The sequence below is a fragment of the Fundulus heteroclitus genome, chromosome 14, assembly GCF_011125445.2.
Source record: "Fundulus heteroclitus isolate FHET01 chromosome 14, MU-UCD_Fhet_4.1, whole genome shotgun sequence".
Lineage (NCBI taxonomy): Eukaryota > Metazoa > Chordata > Actinopteri > Cyprinodontiformes > Fundulidae > Fundulus > Fundulus heteroclitus.
Window position 1 is genome coordinate 27,256,864 of NC_046374.1, and position 12,721 is coordinate 27,269,584.

At 40.3% G+C, this 12,721-nt stretch overlaps 1 protein-coding gene across 1 annotated transcript in view; it reads left to right on the forward strand.

The window, feature by feature from the left end:
* Nucleotides 1–214: 214 nt before the first annotated feature.
* Nucleotides 215–12,721, forward strand: part of LOC118565940 — a 35,230-nt gene continuing 22,723 nt past the window's right edge. The window contains exons 1-6 of the mRNA XM_036147038.1: nt 215–298; nt 2,931–4,759; nt 8,530–8,591; nt 8,911–8,949; nt 9,056–9,637; nt 9,817–10,493. Of these exons, the coding sequence (XP_036002931.1) occupies nt 3,173–4,759; nt 8,530–8,591; nt 8,911–8,949; nt 9,056–9,637; nt 9,817–10,493 (2,947 nt within the window). The 5' untranslated portion in view covers nt 215–298; nt 2,931–3,172. The remainder of the gene's footprint in view (nt 299–2,930; nt 4,760–8,529; nt 8,592–8,910; nt 8,950–9,055; nt 9,638–9,816; nt 10,494–12,721) is intronic.

Below are 12,721 nucleotides of genomic sequence, written 5' to 3' on the forward strand. Positions count from 1 at the left end.
TAATATATAATAATTAAAAACGTTTAATTGTCATAAAGTTTAGGCGAACTCGGAGCCTTTTAGTTCAAAGGTCCTTCTGTAACTCTGTTTGGGAAAAGGTTGGCGACGCCTGTTGTAAATCTGCCGGAGACTTGTAGTTCACATAGTCAGTCACCAGGGGGCAGTGCGCAGCTTTTTATTCGGTGCGCCAGCTGGCTGTCAAAGAGGAGCGAGGAAGTGAGCAGCACAAGAGAGGGCCTGCTCTCTGGCTGGCAGAGATAAGGAAAGTAGGTGATCAGAGCAACACACAAACTCAGAGGTAAGAAGCTGAGATTTTTATTTTTATTTTTAAAGAGCACAGTGACATAAATTAGCTTGCAGTCTTTTTATGGTTTGCGCGTATCGACATGTCATGGTCGCAACTTGTTGATAGGAGGGGAGTCTGCTTAAAGTTCACAGATGTTCACCTCAACCACCTCGGAAAATTTTTTCCCAAGTCCGAAAAACACGTCTAAACACAAAGTTTCCAGTTTAACTTCAGTTGATTTTTTTTTTTTTTTTTTTTTTTTTTTTTTGTAACTTCCTGAAGAATAAACGAGGCGTTGTCTTGAATCGCGTCTCGTAGGGAAAGTTCTCCATCTTCATGCCTCGAAGACAAACACTTCCTGCTGAAGAACTACTATAAAGCTTTAATAAAAAAAAGCTATTTTCTAAAATAAAAAAAAATTATGTGGAAGATTAACTTATTTATAAATGAAATAAGGGTTCTGACAAAAATATATTTTTTAAGACCGCATTGAATCGGATAATTGTACAATATCAAAATATCAATTTCCCATGCAGTTCAAAATTGAATTAATTTTTTAAAAAGTAGCGAGTGCAGAGCATTATTTATAACTAAGCAAGCAGAGGATTGAAAAACTAACACTGGCTCCCACTAACTGAGACTCAGGTCCTATTGTTGAAGATAAAAAGAGTCATTTAAAAAGAATCAGATCGTTTGTGAATGTGGCATCACTAATCTAAACTTCTATCAAACATTAAAAAAAATGTTTTGACCATAAATACTAAGCTTTATGTGCTGATACGGTAGTGTGAGAAACTTTCTTGCCTCTTTCCTGATGTTATGGAAATATATAATCAGTTTTTTGTATTAATCATGTATTTTTATTAAGCAGTAAGAGTTACCTAAGTTTTAACTACTACTGCTTAACGTTGTGGCCTGACAGTGCATAGAATGGAGTCTGCAGGGTCACTGACAGGCTATAAATTCACCCAACATTCCTGTGGGATACCAGGGCAAGTAAGGGTCACTTAATGTTTAATAGTTGGTTAATGGTTGGTAAGCTTCACGAAGGTTTATGGTTTAGAAGCTTTACATTGTTCTGGAATGTTTATCTTGGTAGACTCCTTGAAACATCTGGCAAATGTATGAAGAAGCCAACTCCTTATTAGACACCAGAATGCAGATCTGTTGTGTTTGTGGGGACACAAATACAGAATAAGTGCGTATGTAGCCCCCGACATCATTCATTCACTTACTCAGTGAGGGGCCCGGCTATTAGTAGATGCGCCTCAGACACGCGCATGCAGCCCGACCCAGGAAGGCTTCAATTTTTGTTAATGGAACATGAAACAAATTTAAATATTGAGCAAAGACAACAATAGTAAACACTAAATGCAGTTTTCAAATGAAGGTTTTTGTTATAAAGGAAGGAAAACTACCTACATGGACCTGTGTGGGGAACAAAAAAAAAAATGACTGCCCCCTAACTTTAATAACAGGTTGGGCCGCCCTTAGCAGCAACAGCTGCAATCATGTGTTTGCCATAACTTGGAATTAGGCTTTTCCAGCAATGTGGAGGAATCTTGGGCCGCTCATCTTGGCAGAATTGCTGTAATTCAGCCACATTGGAGGATTGTCCACCATGAACGGCCTTTTAAAGGTCATGCCACAGCATCTCAATAGGATTCAGGTCAGGACTTGGACTAGGCCGCTCCAAAATCTTCATTTTGGTTTTCTTCAGCCATTGAGAGGTGGACTTGGTGGTGTGTTTTGGATAATTGCCCTGCTGCAGAACCTAAACCGGCCACGAGCAGAAGGCTGGACCTTCTCCTTCAGCATATTTTTGGTAGACGGTTCCATTCATGGTTCCATTGAGCAAGTCTTTCAGGTCCTGCTGAAGCAAAACAGCCCAAGGCCGTCACACTACCGCCTCCGGATTTTCCTGTTTGGATGATGTTCTCGTTCTGAATTGTGGTCTTACCTTTACGCCAGGTGTGATGGGACACACGCCTTTAGAAAAGCGGAACTTTTGTCTGGTCAGTCCACAGAATATTTTCCCCAAAGTCATTGGGATCATAAAGATGTGCTCTGGAAGAATTCAGACAAGTCTTGATGCTCTTTTTTTTTTTGCTCAGCAGGGGGTTTCATGTTAAAACCTGTTGTCCCGGTTTCTTTTTTCGAGAGGGATCAGTTCTCTGAATAATGCAAAACGAGAAAGATCACCAACTCTTGATGCAAGTGTGAAACATCCACCTGGCAGATACTAATTGACCCATGGTCCGTACAAAATGTCCTGCAGTAGAAGGTCCTGGTTTGGTATAAAGAAGTCTGTTATGAAGCGGCTAAAACAGCAAAAGGGTGAAGCGATGAAGGGTCAAAATGACCTGTAACCTTTACTGATTCTAATGTTTAACTTCTGGGGAAGGAAAACGACGAATAACCACTTTTCACAAAATACTTCCATTTTAAAATATCTCTTCTACAGATTCACACAATCCTACAGGACCTTCCTGTCGTTAACATTCGTTTACTTGTGCTGTGTATTGACCTGTGTCTCTGACAGGAACATCCTGGGTGGCCTGATAAGTCTCCCGTTGATTTATTTAAACACGAAACAAAGTCTTTTTGGATAACAGTGGTTTTTATTGTTCTCTCTTCACTTCAGGTGCTCTTTCCTGCCGAGGTATTTGGACCCCGAACTTTTGGAGGGATTTCGTCACTGACCGTTGGGAAGGCTGCATCCTTGTAGTTGGCTAATCTGAAAGGCCAGCTCACATTGACTTTGTTGAACAAGGTTTTTGGTGGCGTTGCTGGTTAGACAATGAACTTTACAATAGAACAATCGCACATCATCACAAACTGGTTTTGCCATAAAGCGGTCAAGCTTACTCGAAGTCGCTGACCACCATGTCTTATCCAATGTATAATCCATATGCCTCTGGGAATCAATGTACCTCCCAGGACCAATATGGACTTGCTAGTGGACAAATGGAGGGGACTATATGTAGGACAATTACTAACCCTGTGCCTGGATCCAGTTTAAGCCTTCCTGGAGCCCCTTCTACAAATCCTGCCGGACTTGGGCGTCGAGTTGTGCAACAGTTAACCGGTGGGTCTAGTTTGCCAGTGAGAAACGGGCCGGGACAAAGTCAAACCACCTTGGACTTCAACATGCAGACTACCTTCAATATCTGTGCCAGGGAAAACATAAGATATCAACCTACAGGCCAAGGTGCTCTGTTTACCAGCATGCAGAGAGACATCTATTCGCTCTCAACCACAGCAGAGTCGAACTATTCTGCGTCATCAGCTTCTCAAGATCCTCAACAATCCCGTGTTGTTGGTGGCAGTGGTTCTTTTAACTGGCTCCCAGGGTGCTCTGAATCTTCTTTAAATATCCATGATTATGCAGCTCAATCAACCGACCACCTTCTACCCCACGAACCTGTATGCACACCTCAACTGGCTGAAAGGATTTTAATGAGTTATGGGCTCCAAAAGGAGGACTTGTATGAGCTCATAAATTACCCGGATGAAGAAACCACAGCGGAAAACCTACCGTACACTTTGCAAAAGATTTGGATGAAGAATGCCAACAGAGCAATCACACAAGATGCTATACCTCAACCCGCTGTAGGTGGAAATGACAGATTGGTTAGTTTTGGACAGCCAACACTATTCCACAATGAAATGCCATCAATCAATCATCGCACAGTTGAAATGGCTCAATATGGACAAATTAGAATATGTACTCCAAATACTCAGGATGAGACATTTGAGAACCTCCTCAGTAAGGCTCAGACTACCAGCATGAGCTCAGGAAGAAATGTTGTAGCTGCGGTTCAACAGGTGCAGACTCAATCCAGCCAGACTGTTCAACCAATCATCCCCGCGTTGTCTTCACAAAACAACAACACTGACATTACAACACCAAAGTTTGGCCTTTTTGGAGTTCCTCCTGGAGAAACACCAATTACCCACTTTACATCCAAAACACAGTCGCGCAGTGTTATAACCCAGGGTGTAAATTTTGGTGAACCCATCCTTGTGCACACAGAAAGTGCTGATGCAAATTGTGCAAAGGCTCAAAGTAAAACCCAAGAGCGAGCTTCAAAGATTGCAGAGGAGACATCACAACAGGCACCACAGACATGGATGCAGAAGCCATCACTATTGCAGCTCACTCAAGCTGTGCAACCTGAGGAGCCTACTGCTCTGAAACCAGTAACTCCTCCTCCCCCTGTCATCCGTACCGTCACAGATGTTTCACACCCCATTCCACATTCTGGCATCAACACTGTTTCTCCAACTGTCCCAAGCTTGGCTCTAGTTGAGACCACCGCCGTGCAAGGGCGTAAACGGCAGTCTCCAGTAAAACCTGCCACCTTCAAGGGTCTGCCATCACTAGGCGAGATGCAGGATTATGCTGCTACCAAACCAACAAGATTCTCACACACCTGCTCTTTATGTAAGAAGACATGTGCTCAAATGAAGGTGAGTCGACAATTGCACCATTTTATTTCCCTCTAAGGGTGGATTTAAGCAAAAAATAAGTAATTGTGGGTATTTATAAGCCCTTACTGATTTGTTTTTTTCCCCCAGTTAAATTTCAGATTGTTTTGGTCACAAGGTTTCGTGAACTGAAATTCAGTTTGGGCCAAATCTGAGCCTAATGTGGATATTCTCTAAAAATGTGTGTTGAGTATTCAGAAATGGTTCCAGTATCATATAAACACAAATTAATCAAGTGTGAATACTTTGACAAATAAAGAAGACATGTAATTACACAGGTTGAGCTATATGAGATGCTGTTTGTAAAGTTAGTCAAAAATTTACAGCAATATTTTGGGTTATTTAGTCATTATAGGGGAAAAAAGGGGTTAATTTTTCCAACTCTTATTTTCACCATGTTATTCAGAAATTTCTAAATGTCACAGTTTCAAACTAAATTTTTAGATTACAAACTGTGAGGGCATATTTAGATTGCCAATTAAATGTTTAGCAAGCTAAATATTTAGCTCCAAACTAAATATTTAGTCAGCATGCTAAATATTTAATTTACGTATTAAATGTTTAATAATTAGTTTCCAAACTAAATATTTAGCTCCAAATTAAATATTTAGTTTCTTATATCATTATCTTTTGGGCAAAACTATGCTCAAACCAGTCTGTTGCTGTGGAAGTGTTAAATGACAGAGCCGGATAACATAAACATTAATATGCCATCAATGTATGAAACCCTTGTGGAGATAACGTTTGTTATAACCATAAAAACACACTCGAATCATATAGGCAATGACCTGATACAGAAAATTAGCATGAGCTAGGCCCGTTAGCTCTTTGTGCTTAAAAATGACATGTACGCATTACACAAACATTTCCAAATGAAACATTTACTCTCCTTGCCTCAATCCTGCCAGACCTGTAGGTGCCTCGTGTGAGTCTGGTCCACTTTGGCCATCCAAGGAAGGGAGCAGTGGAAAAGCAGGGAAAATTGTTGGTCACAAATCGTTGTGGCTTCAGCCGAAACTGCTGAAGCCACAAAATGTAAAATGGACTCTGTACCACATTCGCATATTGCACATCTGCCATCAGACCGTTGAACTGCTGAAGCGAAAGATGGACACTGTAATTTACTGTGATTTTTCCAATTGTATGCAAACGAAATTTCGTTCTGTACGCACTCTGTGCATGCAGAATGACAAAGTCGTCTAAGTCTTTTCAGCAGCGGGCTAGCCTGCGGCTCTGCGGCCTAGCAGCAGCAGACATGTGGCTAGCAGAAACGTGGTCCTTTGGGTCTGTGAGGGTCCCAAACTTCTGTTGCTTCCAATCCAATATTTCCATGGCTCTGATGGCATAACAGAAGAATGTGAGCCTGTGTTGGTCTTGTCCATTTTCAGCTGTTTTAAAGAAGGTTTTAGCTCTTGCATACTCCCTGTGTGTGTGATATTTTTGTTGTTTTTTTAGCTCCTTGTGCCATCAGGATCGCATTGATTTGATAATGATAAAATTTAATAAGAAGATTATGAAGAAGAATAAGACTGAAATGAAGAAGGAAATAATGATGATGAGGAAGAATAAAATTATTTTTAAAACAAGAACTCTATATGGAAAAAAGGCATGAAGTAGAAAAATACCAAACGAGTATCAATTTCATGATGGACCACCAAGCAGTAACCCTAAGCAGCTCAAAAACTTTGAATAAATTCTTTAAAATTAGTCAAATACGTTTCTTGGAGTGCCGTTATGAGGACCTTTGACTTGGTTTTTCTCCAAAAATGTACAGCACAATGATGAAATATTTATTCTAGTTATAGTATAAGTGAGCCTTTAACAGAATATGAAGAGTGATTGTTACCTCATAGCATTTTGGAGAAATATATTCCAGAAAATTAGTCAAAAGCACATCCCAAACATTTCTCCGAAACATCTGAAGTAAAATCATAAAATACATATTGTATTTATAGTATGTCTGTGAAAGTAATAGTTTCATCATAAATATAAAATTTCTGAGGGTTTGCTTCTTTAATCAGAGCTAAATATTTAGCTCTGATTAAATATTTAGTGTGGAAATTGAACATTTAGTCTGGAAAATATTTAGTTTGTAAACAAAATATTTAAGTTTGAGTTAAATATTTAGTTTGCAAATTAATTATTTGGCTTTCTAAATTAATATTTAGTTAAGGAATTAAATGTTTGGAAACTAAATATGAAATTTTGAGCTAAATGTTTTGTTTGCTATTTAAATATTTAGTTTGCAAATTAATTATTTAGTTGGAAGTTAAATGTTTAGTTTGGAAATTAATGTATAATTTGGAGCTAAATATTTAGTTTGAAAATTAAATATTTAGTTTGCACATTAGATGGTTGTTTTTTTTAACTAAATATTTATTATGGAGCTAAATATTTTATTGACTATTTTTGACTGTGTAACTTTATAAATGCCACCCGTTTAAAAGCCCAGCTGCTCCAATACATTGAGGTGTAAAGGACAAAGAGTGGTTTTAACTTTCCTGATACTTGGGGTTGTTTTGAATGAATCTGATTGACAGACATAGGTTTTAGCTTTACAGTGCACTGCCCTCTATACGTTTGACATCTTTAAAACAGCTTATTTGTGTCAATGAAAACTATTTTGAAAGCAAACCTGTGTAAACAATGACATTGTTAAACAATTATGTGGGGGAGTTATTTGTTTTTATAAAGATCCGGCTATGTGTTTACAAACTCTTTAGCCAAAGCGGAAGTGCGTTGGTGGTCGTCATAAGTGCTATTCGAATAGTACAGTGAGTAAGGAAGGAGGTAGAAAAGGAGCCTGCATGGTTCTTCTTGCGGCTAGTTTAGCCTAGGAACCTTACGATGTCCCTCATTGGCCCTAAGAACCCGGTGCGGGACTTAATCCCTCACTGGCAAGTACCCAAGCTCCCACATCCAGCTGGGGAGTGCTGCAGCACCACAACCCTTCATGTGACATGACAAATCAGCCCAGAATTTAACTAAAATGAGAGAGAAGAGAGCGCACACTTGGTAGTTAATTTTCGGAAGGCTGTAGGCCCGGAGTCGCATCATCCATGTGCATTTCTATTACATAATGACATTGGAGTTAAAGGCTGTCCGAAATCGGCACAGCAATCCGAAGCTCCTTTCCTACCTACTTTAGTGTTCTTACTGTTGACCCCATTAAAGGTCAAAGAAAAGAAGCTAGGAGCTATAATTGGACATTTGCAGATGGAGTCTTAGAATCTTAGGCCTATTTATCTACCATGTTCAAGGTTTCACCAACTTTACCTTGGCAAAAAGTACTTTTGGTAAATTGCATAGTTATTGAGGCTGTTTGTTGTGAAACTGCTATACAGTTAAATTATAACAGCCTTAGCCTTTGAGAGGAGCCTGACAGTGTAGCAGATGTATCCTCAATGAAGGTCAGATGTTGCTTGAGCAAAGTATGTTGGTTGGCCAAAAGGCCAGAGACTCTTGACTAATACATGATATTTAACAGCGATATCTGTCAATGAAATCTCCCATTCAAGATGGATGATCTGAGCATTAGACTCAAGCTCAGGGACATCATTTTTATCTCTGTTTAGTTCTTGCCACGGGAATCCTGAATTTTCTGTATTTCTCCACAGGATTTACTGTAGAATTCAGCCTGCCAGCTCTAAAAAAACATAGTACCATATGACTCTTTTTATCTGACGAACCTAAGGAATTAAAAGGTGAACTTAAGTCAGCTGCGATGATAATGTTGTACGTTTCTTTGTCAGGATTGGATTGACCACCAGCAAACCAGCCTGCACCTTTTGAACTGCAAACGTCTTCGGAGACAGTCAGTCTAATTTTTTTGGTTTCTTTTAGGTTAAGGAGAAATGTCTTTGAAAAGGGACAGCTATATTAACCCGATTGTAAAGGAAGTATTAGGGGGAAAAAAAGGGAAATGTAATGCTAGGTAACTTTTCCTTCCCCGAATCTAGATGCCTTAAAGAATTTAGTTGCTGCCCTGTGATTGGCTGATTTACTATTTGTATTACACAGCAACTGAACTGGGGTACCTAATAAAGTGGTTGAACATACCTTTATTCTAAAATGACAATACTGTTGGAGCACAGTGGCTTTTTTGTTTAGTTGTATTCTCACATTTTCCACAGATACCCAGACTGGGATGGCAAAGTAACACCACGGCAAAGGTATATTTATATATTTTTTTTATATATTGTAACAAAAAAACTACCATAGCTGATAATCCACCAAAATGCACCTCAAACTGATTCCAAGTTTTGCTTTTCTTTATAGTGATACCATTACAAGCAAGATTATACCCTCAACCTCTTACCACACTTCCCAGGGTCATCAAAAGAAAACCAGCGATGGGAGTCATTCCCGTTCTTTGTCTCATAGCCCTCGCCGATGTTGCACTTCTAGAAACAGAAAAGGCTCTTCCAGCAGCAGTTCTCGCTCTCAAAGTCCTCACCGACGCCGCAGTTCTAGGCGTAGAAGGTCCTCTACCAGCAGTACTTCTCGCTCTCGTAGCCCTTACCGACGCTGTGGTTCGAGACCTAGATGGGCCACTACCAGCAGTAGTTCTCGTTCTCATAGTTCTCACAGACGATGTGGTTCTAGACATAGAAGGGGAACTTCCAGCAGTAGCTCTCGCTCTCATAGCCCTCACCGACGTGGCGGTTCTAGACGTAGAAGGGGAACTTCCAGCAGTAGCTCTTGCTCTCGTAGCCCTCACCGACGTGGCGGTTCTAGACGTAGAAGGGGAACTTCCAGCAGTAGCTCTCGCTCTCGAAGCCGCTGCCGCAGCTCTGAAGATCGAAGGAGAAAACTGAGGAAAAGGACACAATCACTGCACAGCCCCAGGGAGAGTCGCAGGTTTGTATAAATGAAATGTTCAATAAGTTTAGATACAAAGACGTCATACGAATTATCACAGACTTAAATTTTTATTTGCATCTTTAGTTTCAGGTTTGTCTTTGCAAGACTTAAACATCATGAAGACCTGTTATTATTTTTCTTTATTCATTAAGTAATTTGAGCTTTGTTTCTTTCAGGTCGCCGTCCAGCCTTTTCTCTACGCGTTACAACCACAGTATCGTCTCCCGTTATTCGAGACGTGCGAGTTATAGTGAGGTACCAAAAGGAAGGTATAACAAACTTGGCTCACCAAGACGGAGTTCCAAGCTGAGGTCTCCTCCTAGGACAAATGATGTGAGATCGGGGTCCCCAAGGAGGGACCTTAAGCCAAGATTGTCACCAAGGAAATGCCGTGAGCAGAAATTCCCCCCAGTCACAAGCAGAGAACGACAAATCTTACAGAGTCGTGATGAAAAACAGCGGTCAAGAAAGAGCCCCAATAGACAGTTGTCTCCTAGAAGTGTCGAGAAAGAGAAGTCACGAGGGAGGAGCCGTGAGCGACGACGTTCACCAAGAAAAAGCATTGAGCAGCAGCAGGTGTTGCCAAGAAGAGCTGGTAACAAACAGACACCAGTGAGGACCGATGAGCGAAAGTCATCGCCGATACTTGATGACAAACGTCATTCACCATGTTCGGGGAATCGTGACAAACTGCCATCGCCAAAAAGGAATGATGGAGAGCAACCAACAAAGAAGTGGGATGAGCTGTCTAAAGTAAGTGGAAGCCGTAAGCGACAGCTGTCCCTAGAAGAATCGTCTTCTCAGCAAAAGAGGTCATGCAGTGAACAAACGCTAACAGGACATCTGAATTCAGGTTTGTTTCTAAAATATTTGATAAAAAGTTCATCTTTAAGACTGAAACTGAGACTAAAATGTAATTCTTAAGCAAGTCTGTCACCCAAGAACAAGACCCGTCCTGTTTAGTCCAGCTCAGATACTATTGACTAGTTTGTCTAAAAAAAAAAAAAAAAAAATTGTATCCATTTTAAGTTTAAAAAAAAAAAAAAGTAAAGACAAAACAACTGGACTTGTTTTCTGAAGTTTGAAGACGTTTCGCTTCCTATCCAGGAAGCTTTCTCAATTCAAAAAGTCTGGAGTAATGAGGAGTATCAAGCTTTATACTACTGCGCAACAGTAGTCTGTCATTGCTGTCATTAAGAATTAGTGGTACATAAATTTTACACCGCAAAGTGGAACACAAATTCAAGAAGCAAATATCTCATGTAAAAAACATAGCTGACATCAACATTTTTGCCATGTTTCCAGTTTTTACTCTACATACTCTGATTTTCCAGGTTTACACTCAAGACATAGAAGTGTGTGTGTAGGTGTGTGTTTGTAACTCCAATGGGACAAGAGATTTTACTTTTTTTGCTTGTCTGTTTCATTGTTGAAAGTACTTTGCACCGCATTTCCAAATGTATTGAAGTACAGCTCTGGTTAGAGTTTTCTTTCAACCAGTGTTTGTGTGTGAGAACCATCTTAGGCCCCGAGAGAGGGTGGTTCCTAGTAATGGGAAGTTATCCACAGCACACACAATGATGTTAAGGTTAAGCATGGTGAGGGAGGCCAGTAGGTAGGGGGATGTTTTCCGGAAATCTGCTTTTCTCTCCACTCTTGAGCGGCTTAAGTTCCAAGTGGTTCTCGGAGCACCAGTGGACCAGCCAATCTACCTCCTACCTGTATGTAGACAAGTCATTGGCCTGGATATGCTTAAGAACAGTGGTGTCATTTGCAAATTCAGGAGTTTTACAGAAAGATCTGCTGAGGTCCAGTCATTAGTTGACAGAGAGGAGTGAGAAGAGAACACACAACTGATCTAATCAACTAATCTTCGAAAGTGTCTGCCCAGCCTAACCTGCTGCTGCTGGTCAGTCTGGAAACCACTGATCCACTGATGGTGGAGGCTGGCACTATGATCTTTTGGAGGAGGATGTCTGGGTTGATTGTGTTGAAGGCCAGGCTGAAGTCTACAAACGGCAATACTGAGACAGTGACAACACACGCACTTACGCCACACATGAAATACCTCGTGCAGAGAAATGAAGCCGAAATGGGCAGTGGGTGATCTGTTCCCCCCTGCCCTTTAAATTAATCTCACACTAGTTTTTCATATAATTTCAACAGGCTGTTTCAGGTGCAAGTTCACTGGCAAAGTTCTGGGTTCCATATAGCCCACAAAAATTTTGATGGCATAAGCTAAAGCTAGCTGTTGTTAGCTTGACAGGCACGGAAAGTCCAATGACCGTGTACTTGTCTGAGCTCCCACACCGAGCTGCACTACGCAGACAGTAGTAGCTCCGTGATAGTGCTGAGAAAACTGTGTCTTCCCTGAATTAGATTTCACAGATGCTAGCGGACCAAAAAAGAAGCCAAATGAGAGTGAACGTTGGTAAAGTTTTTGAGCCTTTGAGCATCTTTTGAACGAGGTTGGAGGAGAGTGGGTGAGCACGAGTGTGCCACCTACTGGCCAGGAGGATTTAAACTTGTAGCTATCTCCTTTAATTATACTTTATCACTTATTGCAATGTATTGATGCTCTCAAGAAACTTAACAGTGGAGAAAATGGCAAAATGACAACCTTGACAATACTTGCAGTTTTCTTTCCCCAGACTTTGGCAAATTGGTGTCTAATCCAAACAACTGCTGTTGAACTGTTTGAATCGATCATCTTGGAGTCTTGTTGCTTACAATGGTTCAAAAATATGTTCTTAACTTGTATACATCAAATTTCTTTCTGTATAGATCTTGAAAGTGTCCCAGTATTGGTCAGTCTGTTGAACAAGTAGCTTTTTTATGCATGTTAAAGCAAACAGCTACCTGGATTCACTCATTGCTAAGACATCACATTGTAGTTGTAGGTAAGGCATGCAGTCCAATGGCTGTAAGCAATATAATTACCTTTTTACCTGAGCTTTAGTCATTTTGCTTTCAAAAGCTATAATTTTAATCATTAGTGACATTAGCAACACTCAAATGTTTTGTTTATATTTTTCACATTTTTGTTTTTTTCTCTGGGTTTTGAATGCAAAAAACATTTTT